The 15,480-nt window shown below is 35.8% G+C and overlaps 1 protein-coding gene across 1 annotated transcript in view; it reads right to left on the bottom strand.

Moving 5' to 3' along the window:
- Positions 1-15,062, bottom strand: part of LOC113073193 (opioid-binding protein/cell adhesion molecule-like) — a 147,558-nt gene extending 132,496 nt beyond the window's left edge. Inside the window, exon 1 of the mRNA XM_026246071.1 lies at positions 14,419-15,062. Within this exon, the coding sequence (XP_026101856.1) occupies positions 14,419-14,479 (61 nt within the window). The 5' untranslated portion in view covers positions 14,480-15,062. The remainder of the gene's footprint in view (positions 1-14,418) is intronic.
- Positions 15,063-15,480: the final 418 nt, after the last annotated feature.

Below are 15,480 nucleotides of genomic sequence, written 5' to 3'. Positions count from 1 at the left end.
AGCTGTTTTGGAACAATTTGTATTGGGAAAAGTGCTGTACAAATAAATTGAATTGAGCAGAATTTACTTTTCTCCATTTCAAAATACCTGCACACATGAGCACACACAATATCCCATAAGACAGTTTAACAGTATTATTCACAGTACATTTGTTTTTCATAAGTCAACATCGCCCCTCTCTGCTCGGAATTTGACATCAACCTACTACACAAACACAGCTGCATGTCATCATCCTTTTGAGTCTGATTAGATTTCTGATTTCATTCGAATTAGAATTATTAGAGGTAACAAATAATGTATCCTGAGAATGTAAAATGAAATGCACAATCAGGTTTATTTCCTGAGAACGACGCAGTCTTCTGAAGAATGCCTCAATTATGACTGATTGCTGGAGCTGGGAGATCCACACACTGATTACTGACAGTGGCTGCAGATGCAAGCCTTACCTCACATGACTGACCACTGCTGGCACCTCTGAGAGGGAGACTAAGCCAACTGACAACACTAAGCCAACAGCAATCTTTTCACTGGTTATATCTGCTTTAATAAATGAACATAGGCCAAACAATGAGACAAAAGCTTTGAAGTCATATTACAAATAGTCTCAAGCATACAGCGTATTGCTATAAGGAAGATTAAATTACTGTGGTTCCACACCCAGGTGCTTCTGTGATTAATAGCCATATGATGGTTTATAATTAAGAATAAACATCTGTCCTCTTCAAACAACAAGGCAGGCAGGGTTCAGCAAAGTTTCAGTTATGAGATTCTCCCGAAAGGATCTGTAAGAAGAAACAATAAACCATTGTCTGAACTGCATAAGGGCTCATTTCAGCCCATGCTGTTGAGTGATGCAGATTTGTGATCAGTGTGTTGTATTCTATTTGTGAATTTCATCAGAGCACATTGCTTTGAAGGAGCAATCAAACCAACTTATCTTTAATAAATGTGCTGGTGTCTACCAGAATTACCTGTATTATTCTCTAATAGACCGAGACTCCTTCGAGAAATTAAATAAACTCCTGCAGGACCAAAAAAGCATATTAATAATGTATCGCTCTTAGTAAACATGAGTTGAGTCTGACTGCAGAATGCAGCTGTACATTCATTTATATTCCTTTACAGTTCACCAGTCCTGCTAAAGTGCCTTTTAGCATCCCTAAAGGAATGGGATGTCAGCACTGAGAAGAATGCATTCATGACAGAGGTTTAAGAAGTATTCCTTAGTGTTCACAGTTCTTGGAGATGACAAGGCCACTGCACCTATGAACTTCTGTCTTCTACTATGGACAACTGCGACAAGAAATTTTTCCACAGACCCTGTGTCCGGATAGAATCCGGATTATAATTCCATTAATACTAGCCTCAACTGGAATGTTTGATTATATCAAGCTAAATTTATGATCAGCAGATTGAATGGACGATCTCCAGCTCAAAAGCTCACCAAAACCCACCCACTCCCACAACAAAAAACATTTTACTGTCAAAATAATGTAAATATTGCCCTGTCAATCAAGGTTGATAGGAACCATTGTTAACTCCTTAAAACAAAATAATAATGACAAAGTGATATAAATATTACCACATTTCATTTTCAATGTCAATAGTCAGAATGAGCCAGTTTAAATGCAAAAAGTGCCCAACATAAGTGATCTTGAAAAGCCACTTGTTCATGCACACACCATGACAATCAAAACTGTATCATTCATTGCTACACACTGCATGATAATCTATACAACTATAATGCACTTACCTATGTGTCACACTTTAACTCTAGACAGAACTAGAGGAAGTATTTCGTGAAGTACTGTACATATTGTAGAACATAATACAGAATTTGTAAAGTCCAAAATAATCAAGTCCAGCAGCTTTCAAGGATATGGCAGTCTGGACTGTTTCAAAAATTCAATTCACTCTTCATCATATCATTTATACCCACAAACCCACCCAGTCCAGCTAAACTGATGATTGTGCCCTTCAAAACCTAATAAATAAATAAATATTAAACTAAGACTTCCTTAAATATATAAATAAAAGGTTTAGTATTAAACATGCTACTCTACTAAAATCATAAGACTAATTTGTTGCTTTTGCAAGTTATTGTTGCTTTTGCGATGTATTTTGCAGTAGAACAAGATGGTGAATTATACGTAAAAAATAATAATTATTATTATGAATTAGTATTATTGTCCAGGTTTTTCATTAACTATATACACATCCTTAAAATGAGATATATTTATTCAAGAAGCAAAGTTGGATTAGATATGAAAACTTGTTTTAATGGGAGTATATCTATAAGAGAATGTTTATTTTTGTTTGTTTTTGTTTTTTTACTTTACTGGCAAATAGATTTTTGTTGTTGTCATCATAAACATAACAAAAATACATAGCATAAACAATGGTTATGCTAAAAAATATCTGTATTATTTCTTTAAATAAATTTATAAAGGATGTTCTTTTTTTTTCCAATTTATATTCAATATAATATAAAGCTTGCTTGGTCAAATGACCACATTTGTTTTTCTAAAATAAAAAATAAAGACAGTTCTGTCATGTGGCGTTAAAGCATGTAGTTAAAACTGAAGACATCAACCACACTGTAATTTGCGAAAAAAAACATGGAATACAATAACAATTTCATACAAAGGCTTCTCGCGGCGCTTGCATAGACTTAAAATTATAGATAATCTCATGTATTTACATTTATTACATATCATTTGGATAAAAACAGATCAGAGACAGTGAAGAAAAACGAGTCTTATACAAAAAGAATGCAGTGACTTGTACCTAATCTTGACAACACACTGAGAATCAAAGGTTTGTGTCTACATGGGGGACTAAAGACACTACCTGAAGAAATGATGGTGTGCCATCCTTCAATCAAGTAAAATTCCTCATTGCAAGGTCAGGAGTTAAATGTGTCGGTTCTGATTGCCTCTCGGTTAAGGTAGTTACGCTCTGCCTTCTGTCTGCAGGCTGTTCGGAGAATAACATCATGCCCCTTTCACAGCCCTCTCTCTACAGGCCCATCTGCTCTGGCATGCCATGTTCAGCTTGAAAAATACTTGAAATCTACAGTTGCTCTTTTTCCTGCAAAAAAATTTCTTTTTGCCATGTCTCTGGAAGGTTGAAAAGGGCAGACCAACATAAAACACAACCAACAGACAATATCAAAACTTCTCTAGTGGTACAAAGATTCTTCTATTCATGTGTTCAGATCAATGCTTCTCAACACTATTGTATGTTCTGACAGGGTCTCAAACAGCAGGGAAAACAATTCTAAATGCAAATGTGACCCTAGACCACAAAACCAGACATCAGTGTACATTTTTCGAAATTGAGATTTATACATTTTCTGAAAGTTGAATAAATAGCTTTACAGTGGTGTATGGTTTGTTATGCTAGGACAATATTTGGCCGAGATACAACTATTTGAAAATCTGGATTCTGAGGGGAAAATCTATCATTTTGACCCATTCAATGTATTTTTGACTATTGCTACAAATTTACCCCAGTGACTTAATACTGGTTTTATGGTCCAGGGTCACAAAGAATTAAACACAAAATTGTGCATAGTTAGAAAGGCAAAAATAATAGGCTTATAAACTTGATAAATTAATTTGTAACATAGAAGAGCTGGTCAAAATGTTTGAGTTTAGATCACATTAGCATACAGTGATTACAGACAAAGATCCATTCTAGGTCAGATGAGACACATTCCACTCTCCTGGCAGGAAAATGAAGCATGTGGTCACTTTAAACATGGTGCCATCAAGGGTTATGAGAGAAGATAACTTCATTATTTGAATGGTATGAGACATGCAATCCACCTGGAGTCGAGTTGTCTTCATTGTTGCCACACGGTGGGTGGGTATTGTGTGAATTTGTGCAGTGGTTCATGACTTAGCCACTCATTAGATGGGTGGTTTGGCAGGAAGATGTGTTTGCATGCACACCGTCCCGCTGTGTACTTTGAGTATGTAATTGGTGCTGGGTTCTCTGGCCTCTATCCTGAGAAGCCATCTTTTCCACTAGCTTACAATCAAGCGCTTATAACAATAGTTCAACACAGCTGAGACCAACTGCTTCAAACAAACACACACACACAAAAAGTGAAAACGTGTAGGAATCATGCAATGATTAGGCTCTTTTAGACTGAAGTTAAATGCCATGCTCAAGGTCACAACCTTTTGGTGACCAGCCCAGGTCTTGATTAAAATTTTATTCTGGGTGTCATCATCACAAGACATGTGGCAACAATTTTAAACTCGTCTTGTATTCTGTCAGACTTGAGCTCAGCTTTCAAAACAGAACATAACAACAGTGTCAGAGAGTTTCACTGAAAGACTCATAGACATAACATTTTCCAACAAGATGACAAGATGAGCAATGCTCACAAAAGGTACACCTTTGTACCTTATCCAAACCTAAAGGATTTATATTAAATATTTCCTTAAATACAAATATTCTAACTTTACTTGTCTACCCCCAAACTTAACCTTTACCAATGTTGTTACCTTATATTACTCGGTCCTTTCTTATGTAAATGCACTGTAAGTACACATAAGTGTACATAGTGTAAAATCTATTCAGAATATTTAGTAAAAAAAGTTAACTTTTGTTTACTTTTGTGCAATGGCAAGACCTGTTGCTTCACCACTTGATGCTCGCTCAAAGTAAAATAAGGGTTTTAAAGCAAAACCAGTATATTCCACCACATTCAAAGAGAGTTTTTCCATCGCTGAGCACACTTCTGTGTACTGGACAACAGTTGTTGCATTCTTAATTAGCTAGAGAAACAATGTAGGTGGAAGAGGCAACCATTGTACGACTCGGTTCAGCACGGCATGGCTCAGTACGGTATGGCACGGCTCTGCTCGGCACGGTTTGCGTTTTCACTGCAGTTTAGTATCGCTTTAGAGAGGGCGGGATTATTCACATGTCCTCATAGTTGCGTTGCTTCTACTGCCATGACTCCTAAAATAAACTTTTTCATTCCAGGTCGCCCTAACAAGCTCTTGCTGGATCCGCTCCTCTGCTATCATCGAGAGGGACGTCTGTACTTCTGCAACAGACAACAAACTTTTGGGTTGTTAAAGCAAGGTGTGCTCTAACATTACAGTTCCCATAACACCCAAGAGATGCATACATTTAAAATTCCACCTATTCTGAATGCTTTGCACCTCATATGCACATTATTTTTTCTGTTACATCTCGCTATGGCTCAGAAAAAGAAGCAGCTGCGAACATGAAGGCAGAGGTCGGCAGACCTTCCTCACAGCTATTTTGCTTGTTCCAACCGAGTTACTGTCTTAAGGCAATTTCAGTTCAGTTGAAGGTCTCTCTTTATTTGTCCAGCATAATAAATCAATACTTTTCCAAAGCATTGGCAGCATACTAGAGCTTGCAGTGCAATACCAGTGACCCTGACGTGAGTATAGAGCAAGGTCTTTTCCCAACAACCTTGATACAACTAGGGAAACAACATAATGCACTGGTTGAAAGAGTACTGAAAAAATATACTTAAGATAAAGTAACATTACATTATCAAAAAATGTAGTGTAAGTAGAGTAAAAGGTACCTGTCCAAAAAACTACTTGAGTACCCACATAGCAAGTAGCACCCACAAAGCTGGCACTGCAGGCTTCCTGTCAGCAATGGCATGTAACTTTTCAGCCAGAGATGGGCCATGTGTGGCAATGACGGCACGTCGTGGATCAGGCAAACAATATGAGGGCCGATTGTTGGTGGGAGGAGTGTGGCCCAGATCAGTCCAGTGATATGTGGCCCAAATCAGGCTATGATCTTTGGCAGCATATTATGTGACCCATGATAAACAAGATGAATACAATATTGCATGATAATGTTTAAATGATCACATACATTTTAATGGAAGTGTAGTATTGTTAAAATGTAATCTTTGAAATGCCAAATCAAAACATAATGAAACATTATCAAGCGTGAATGACAGCTTAAGAGTGGAGGCACATACTTTTATTAGTATGGTGTCATGCTCAAGCATTAAATAAAATGATCTTGAAAGTAATTTATTTTTATTTAAATCCTCTGTATTCGTGTGATGCTTTGTGTGAGGAACAGATCCAAATTCAAATCATTTATTGGCGATATGGTAAATTGTAAATGGACTGCATTTATATAGCGCTTTCAACAGACCCATGGCCATCCAAAGCGATTTACAATGGCCTCGCATTCACCCATTCACACAACTCATTCACACACCGACGGCGGTGGTTTGTGTCTCCATCCTCTGTAGCTACAGTAACAATTTAAAAATGTGCAGTAAAGAAGTTTTACAACAAGTTTTGCGGTAGCGATATCAAACGCTCAATGGCTCTCGCCAGTTTCGTCATAGATTACGACTGTGTTTCCGGTGATACGTGTCTTGAATGAGAAATGCACGCCTTCAGGGACAGTTACATGATTTGTGGGTTTTAATTCTGATTTTCTATTCAGTTTAATGTACTTTATTGGCATAATTTGTGTCAACATTCGGGTCTGGGCTATATAAGGCTCAGGTGTGGCTCAGATTTGGGGATTCTGGTTTACTTGACGATGAGAATTGGCACCAATTATAAAACCTGTTTTGGCCCAGTTCAATACCCTCAACCTCACACCAAATTACAAGCCCTGTAGATAGGTTAGCCTATATACAAATTATTTAGTAAGCAGAATTCAGAATGCTGATAACTCGACTGAATTAATCTTTGAAGAATGGGCTTTCATCAGCCATGATTAACAGCAGATGGCAGTTAACGGTTTCTGAGCACAATTTGATTTGATGAGAGTCACAAGACTAATTACTCCCTATCAAGTCATGTTGATGGATAAAAATTAGATTAAAACAAGCACATAATGACCACAAACAGAAAACATCTAAAAAAAATCATTTTGTTAAAACAACCAGGCTATACTGAAACGCTTCTGGAGTTTTCAAGGTTAAGGTGTTGAAATCTAACATGTGTGGCCTCATTATGTCACAGAAACTCACTTTTCCAATTCACATTAATTAAAAGGAAAATTTCAGAGCAAGAAGTGCAAATATTCAGAGCAAGTAGCACCCCAGCTACACAGCGTGTTCATTTCCCAAGGGGACGAGGCACATAGAAAACTGACTGACATGGTGCATGTTTTCCCACTAATTCAGAAAATACAGATCACTTTGCACTTAATAAAAGATTGTGCATTAAAATGCATTTTGCCTCATTTCAGTGAGCATTTGACAGTAGGCAAAATGCATTTCGCCTTTTACTACTGCCTAGTTACACATTCAAGAAACGTATTGAGATATGGAAATAATAAAGGAGATTTGAAGACCTTTAGTTGAACACTTTGAGTGTCTAAAATTCTAATTCCAAAACAGATTACTTGAACGCTTCTCTTCCACATACTAACGCTGGCCATATAAAAGAGAAAATACTTTCAAGGTTGGTTAAAGGTGAAAGACACTGATGTTTGCATGGATGCATTTTTTCATTTGAATGGGCATTCACTTACAAACAGAGCATTTGGTGGCTACAATCAGCTATTCTGCAACAGCCATAGGGCAGACAGGGGTCAGACTTTTTTTTTTAGCTGACTTAAACACTGTCAACACTCTAGCGCTGAAGATCAAATCAATGACCTTCTGAGCACTGGGCTCCATCTTCACAATGATTCTACAGTTAACACTGATCATGTGACCCTAATAGCTCGTTCTCCTTCAACCCTCCCTGCAGACAAAAGACTGTTTGTCGATCAATAGAAGTGTGTTTCTATTCGTATTGATGTTGTTCTCAACAGCAAGCAGCATTTTTCAAGAAGTAAAGATGAAAACTTCGATCATAATGAACTCTCCATTATTATTTACAGTATATAAGTACAACCAGTTTGAGAGTTCGGTGAACATCTGGATACACTGAATCTGGGACAAGAAATCCTTCCCTTAGTGGGCAGTTACCAAATAAGATGTGTATCCAGATTGAGAGGTTGGTGGGAGAATGACAAGGAAGGTAAAGAATCCTTGAATGATTTTCAAGAACCTGAAACATGCTTTGAAACAGGAGGAAGACTTCATAATTGCTAATACACTGTGTTTTGAAAGAAAAAATGCATAACATTTGTGGGCAACAAACTGACCTACATGACTTGTGATTAGACTGTGAAATCAAGCAATGAGCGCGTTGAATCTTAATTAAGTGGAGGGAATTAAGAGTAGCATTTTACATGCTGCATTTCATAAACTCTAAACTAGACAAAGGAAACAGCATTAAATTCATTACAATCTCCTGACAATGCAACAGATGACATGGCTCCATTTGTTCCTCATTTATTTGTTACCCTGGACCACAAAACCAGTCTCAAGTGGCAGGGGTATATTTTTAGCAATAGCCCAAAAAAAAAAAAAAAAAAAAAAAAAAAAAAAAACATTGTATGGGTCAAAATTATTATTATATTATAATTTTTCTTTTATGCCAAAAATCATTAGGATATTATGTCCTAATGACATAACATACAGTATATTGACTGTTTAGGGCTTAAATAAACCCAAACAAAAAGGAGCCAATGACATTGCCCACTGGAAGATGTTCCTTTTTAGAGCAATGACATCAAATGTTGTGCAGATTGCCCTGGAAAAATAGCTTTCCTCCAATCACAACAGCCTTTGTGTAGTCTCTCTGACAGAATACCCAAGAGCCATGAAACACTAAATGCAAACTGACAGCTGTTGGAATAAAGCATCATCTGCACTCACTGATTACACTAAAACTGACCTCTCTTTTTATTTTATTCATTTAACAGTGCATTTACCAGCAAGACTAGAATCATGTTTCTTCCATGCACTTTATGACAGTAAAAGTTCTGGTTGATGCTTGTCAGGCATCATCTCTAGAGACTGCCCAAATGGTGGACATACCACTCAGTTATTTCAGATTTTAAATAGACCAAACATAGGCAAAAAATTGCACAAAATGTGTTGGTTGCTTAAAAAAAGAGAAACGTCTTAACATCGAATAATTAAAAGATAATCTGTATCAAATCTACAGAGACCAATGAGTGTCAATAACAAAAAATTCAATTCAAAATGCAAGTGCCATGTTTGAACCATTTTCAATAAAAAAATAATAATAATAATGTTAATATTATAATTAATAATAAATACCTTTATTATTTTTTTTAGTTCACATAAAAAAAACTATATATTTTTTTTATTATTAATGTTGTGAAATGTTGACTGACTTTGAAGACTTTAGTAAATCCTAACAGACATTAAAATAAAATAGTTTTTTGTTGGTGCAAGCTAAATCTGGCCTATAATGTATTGAATAAAAGTACATACAAACAAAGAAAAATAGTGTAATGTGACTGATGTAAATGCAGTAACAAACCTCATATATCAAAGTATAATCAGCTCTGTCTTTTTGTAATGATAAAGTTGGAACTGTGGAACTGATGAGTGCCTGAGGTTTCTCTGCGTGGACAGCTTGTAAACATTAATCAGACCTACACAAATTAATTCAAAATCAAATTCGACAACTTTTAATATTAAATAAATTGATGATGGCAAAAACATGATAATGTATTTTATTGAAGTATGCCAGAAGAAATAATCACATCAGCAAACAACAAGGTGACTTTTCATGCTGTTTGAGTCTACGCAACGATTTTAATCAGAATGTCTTTATAGTTTGGGTTTAACAAGATTTTTATAGAACCTAGTGAAGGCAACCGCTGGTTTCTTTATTCAAGTGTCAGTGATCTACAGTAACCTCTCTTGCTGGACCTGTTATTGTCATCCTTGAATTCTGACCTATATTGAAAAAAAAAATTATATATATATACTTTAACTTTATTCACTTTTTTTTAGCAAATAGTTTATAGTTTGTTATAGAAAAAACAAGTTATGCTCAGAGTCTTCAATAATAATAATATTCAATAATAATAATAATAATAATAATATGTGAGAAAAACAATTGTAATTCAACATAAAATTACAAGTATTGACACTATATATTCTCTGAAAAACATTATGAAATTTATGCTTCTCAAGTTATATGATCTTAGTTTAACAATGTAAAGACATTTTAAGGGCAAAAAAATAATAGAATATTTTCACAAAAGAAAAAAAATATATATAATTTATTTTTATTTATTTTTTTGCAGATGAGAAATCACATTTATTTAATTTTCAGAACAATTTGCTGTTGCTGTTTAGCCATGATTCAAGAGCATCAACAAAATATGACAAAATGTATTTAAAATAATTTCCAATAATAACATCAGACTGTGGCAAGCAGTGTCTACTTCCATGAAGCCTGCTTCCTTCTACTGAATGGGTTTATCTGCATGGAGCTAAACTTGTGAAAATCTGGAGAGCCAGAGAGAAGACAACAGGGTGCCACACACTGGGTGCATTATCTGCAAACAATCCTTTAGAATTGCTTTAACCTCCACAGGAGCAGAAACAGCCCAAGCTGTGGCCAACCAAGTAGATTGGGCAACAAATGACCAGAGCTCAACAAACCATGCCACTCTTGAAGTGCACAGGGCTCTCATGATGGCAAATGGACACCAGGCTCTGCGGCAAGCCAGTCTGCCTCGCCTGTATCCCCCTCCCCTCCTGGCCTGGACTGTGCAAGGACAAACGTTTATCTGTCTATAGTAGGTATGAGGCTCTTATTTGCTTTTTTCTTTTTTTTTTCTTTTTTTGCTGAGCTTTCCAAATTGCCACTTATGTTCACATAAAACATACACGCACATGCTGAGTTGAGTCAGAGAAAAGGAGGGATGAATCTGTCATGGGGCACTCACCACCTCTGGCAAGGTCACACAAACATTATTTTAAATGACAGCCCAGTGGAACAGGGGCATCAGACAACACTCTCAGAGCATACCAAATACTCTAGATGATGTCCTTGTATGATGTTCAGAGCATGCGTTTGGGATTCATTCAAAAGAACATTAATTACAAAAAAGACGATTTCAAATTGAAACGCACATGAAAAAAAAAATGCTTCAGCAAAAAATAACAAAAATGGAAAAGCAGGCTCACTGTTAGAAACGGTTAGCTCACACTTCACAGTAATCAAAGAAAAAAAAAATGAAATATCTAAAATAAAATATTAAAACTTAATTAAATGAAATTTGTATGCACCTAAAACATACTATGTTTAAATTTGTCTTCTAATGTTATATTATTCACATTATTCATAATATTTTATCTGTGGCAACAGTTCACTGATGATGATCAATATATATTGACAAGACCCTTTAAATCAAGTTACAGTTAGCAATTTTTCATGAATTGCTGAGTCTGAATTTACATACTTCACATATAATAAAAACTTTAAAATATAGTCTGCTTATAATCTTCTTCTAGCATTTAGTATTCAATCGATTCAGCATTGGAGTTTTTATTTGTAACAGACACAGAATACAAGCTGAAAATGTAGTGTAAATCTGGTCTGCCCCATAGATTGTGCCTAAAATATATAAAGGATGAACATAAAATAGTAATTTATTATAAGAAATAACAACAAAAACAAAAGTAAACCTGAAGCAGTAAACCATAGAACTGAGACAAAAAAACATGTTATCTATTGTCGCTTTCATTTTGTTTTTCCAAATCCATTAATGTTAGATCAGGGTTATGAAGGAGTCGATTTGACTTTGACAACAAATATATAATTAATATTTAAATATATAATGATTTTAGAGATTTATGGGGTCTCCATTATCTTCAGCCCCCAGTTCTGCAAGTATAAATATTCATTATTAATAGTCTTTATCTCAAGTAATCATGGCTTTATGTGCATAACTCTCGCACACTTTCTTACATTCATTGGCTTCGCTGTTGCTGATGAACAACAACAACAAAAACAAAGTTGTGAAATGAAATAAAAACTGGAACAGTCATAAGGCATGTGTCCTTTAGCCACCAGTAATAGATCCATTAATACAGAATCAAAACTGGAAAGAGAAGCCATCAGCTGCAAAATATTTAGCAAAGTGTGGAGTGTCATCAAAAATGTAATTTAATCAATAAGTGCCACAGATTTTTTTGAAAGTTTCGACCACATGACTCTGGATGAAGATCGGGCCACCTACAGAACCATGTGCAAAAACTAACATGTCAGTTGCATCACAATTTATTTGAAGTTCTGATCGAGGTCTTGTCATCTGCTCCCTCTCAGACTTTGATATTGTTGAGAAGCAGTAATCTGCATTTTGTTTACTCCATAAATATATTACCATCAGCCTCCATCAGAGTGATTCTGTTAGATGTTTCTGAGTGCCTGAAAGATGTTATTTCAAGGCTCATTATGCCTCCAAAGGCTGAGGGTGCAAACACGAGTTTCCAGAAGCACTGAGCTGTCAATCATAATGAATTACTTATATAATTTACAGCTGACAATAAATCTATTGTTTCTGTGGGTGGAACAATCTCACTGGCCTGAAAGTTGCAACATTTGCACCACTCACAAAATGACACTTTAATGGGGGCCATCAAAGTTTACTGCTAAAAAGCATATTTAGACTTTGAAAATGTCTTGCTTTAAGTGCCAAAATTTTACTCTTTTTTTTTTTTTCAAAAATAACTCTTCAGGCCAATACTGGATTTCAGATAGTCAATGTTATTGTGAATTACTCAGGAATGCAGACTGGTAAATATAACTTAAGTCCAAGTTTTACAATACTACAGGTATTGTAAGACAAATTGCAGACAAATCTAATCTTTCAGATGCAAAGCATTTTGTTAGGAAAGTGTAGATTTGGTCAAAAAAAAAATTATACAATCTCCTTATGATGTCACAAAAAATGTCTGTTATTTAGTGGGAGGACACCACGATAATACTGGTGAAAGGCATCTGTTAACATTCATATTCATCTCAATTGCTTTAGCACGAAAGGGGCAGGATACCTCGAAAAAGAACTTTGAGCAATTGAGAACAATTGTCTTTATAAGTAAAAATAAATAAATCAATATAAAAAACATTCACTATAGTGACTAAATATGACATCACAGGACACCTAGAAAAATATTTTTTTAAGAGCCGTACTAAACTTATATATATATATATCAGTAATAAAGTTATAAATAAATAAACAGCTTACTATAGACTAAAAGGGTCATGCTTGACCCTTTATTTAAGACATGTTGAAAATCAGGTCATTTTTAAAGTTAAGTTAGTTCAGAACTGAAATTAAGACTTAAGACTTAAACTTTTTTATTTGCAAAGAAATTATTTTTTCTCTCTTACAGTTATTTATATAATTTCTTTGGTTCCCGTTGATTATGAAATTAAATCACAGCTTAAGGCCTAACTGTGATCAAACAGGGGTCGCTGTTTGATGGTTGGCCAACACATTTTGGCAGTTTGCTAATTAAGTCAAAGCAAACAACCACCTGTGATTAAAAGTATCAACCGGTGGCTCCAGTACTGAGGTATTTTCTTTCTTTAAACCACTAGCTGAGTCCATTATTTAGGCAACCTGAAAGGAAAAGGTAATTTATAAAATCTTAAGTTGCAGCACATACAAAGAGACCTTTCTGAAATGGGTAAAAGTTTTTTTTCTACCTTGGTTAGTTTAAAAAGATTCTACTTTTGCAGTCACTACAGCAATTCTAAAAGAGGTTACTGCAATGAGAGAAACCTTATTTCTTTTAAAATTGAATATTGATCTGTGTGTATTTCTGTGAGAATGCGGTGTCACAGAGAATTTCAAGTTCACATTTCAATTATTGTGACCACGAATCATATTCATGCCTTTTTTTCTTCTTCTTTTTAAAATCTTCTTTGCAGTTGTACACTTGAAATGTCCCTGTAGCCTAAAATCCCAATATTTTGCCTGAGGTAACCTGTAGATAACAGTCTAGCTTTTTATCACCTTCAAAAACACTTAACTCATTAATAAATCCTCTGTATAAAAAAGTGCTTTCCTTTATATCAAAAACACAGATACAAAATACAAAGAGTGGCATTTCAAATTCTGACTTTACTGAAAAACCTGCAAATATAAGCTTATCAAAATGCCAAAAGAGCACTCCTCATCCTCTGACATGACTCATGAAAGCGGGTAAACGGTGACTGCGTGATGTCTTGTGCTTGCTCCATTTAATTTGTCTCCACTGTCATTCTTCATTAACCTACCTGAGTGAGTTTTGACATTCCTCTGGGATGTCCCTCCGGTAACAAAGAAAAATCACCCTCACGCTGCATGCAACCTTTGAAACATCCCACCTCGCAGGAATCCTGCATGGCACACTTCTTGCAACTTTGATCACATTTGAAATGTACCATGCTAGAGAAGTCTTGCTTACTCACTAAAACACATTTTTCGTCCCTCATATCCCAGTTTAGTTTTAGGCAAATATGATATGCCCAGCTTCAGCATGCATACAACAGACGATAACAGTACCTGGATAGATAAGCAGACCAATCAGCCACACCGTGAAGATGAAGCAGGCAGGATTGCACATTCTTCAAACTGTTCTTTGGATGCAGCAGCTGGTGTTTCTTCCTTTCCCTTTTCTCTTCTGCACAGAAACACAGCCACCTGTGTTCTGCTTGCTGTTTCTTTGATCACTGGGTAATTACAGCACAAAACAGCTTATTTTCAACCTTGGATAGGCATGGAGTGGAGTGGAGGCAATTTAAATCCAGCACAAGTTAAAGCGGCAGAGAGACTGAGCTCCCATTGATTATTTTCATAAGCGGAGTGTGCTCAGCGGGCTGCTGGAAAGGAATGGCCCGCCCCCTCAGAGCACTGATTGGATGAGGCTCATGGCTGTCTGTCATCAAGGGGTGTCTCTCTTGTTCATGCTTCAACTGGACCACTAATGCAAAGCTCTGCAAGATGAGAGAACGAGCCGAGTAGCATCTTCAATAAAGCTGGCCACCAGCCTCCTAATATTTGGTCTGTCACCACAAACTGACAGACATGTCTGAAATTGCTCTTTTCCCTCATATTACGTTGGTTCTATTTAAAGGCCAAGCTTTTCTTATTTGTGTAATTGCCTGCTGTCAACACTGAGTATTGGGTCCATGCCAAGATGCTGAAGTCCCTTCGCTCTGATAGCCATCACTACTCTGACAAAACTCTCAAGGTGACCTTGGGCTGCTTTTGTGAATCTCTAGCGGCAAAGATTAACAATGTAGATCTCATCCATCCTAAATTCATCTGAATAAACAAAACAGATCTAATTATTGTTTAATTATGTCTCTCAGAACCTTTTTTATCATTTCAAATGACATCCATCATGGTAGCTGTCAGAATACACTGACTCTCTAGAACAACAAAAGATCCACGTAAATGAAAAGCCAATGACATTCAGTCTACAAAAATTCTTCATAATGAACTTTTAATTAGTATTTTTGTTATATGTTTTAAGAATAAATGTTATAAATGTCTTTAATAAAATTAAGATGAATAAGCTTGCATATGATATTGCGATGTTCTGATAAATCATATCCTAAGTCT

Source organism: Carassius auratus, unplaced genomic scaffold (genome assembly GCF_003368295.1).
Source record: "Carassius auratus strain Wakin unplaced genomic scaffold, ASM336829v1 scaf_tig00011586, whole genome shotgun sequence".
Lineage (NCBI taxonomy): Eukaryota > Metazoa > Chordata > Actinopteri > Cypriniformes > Cyprinidae > Carassius > Carassius auratus.
This window is presented reverse-complemented; position numbering and strand designations above follow the sequence as displayed.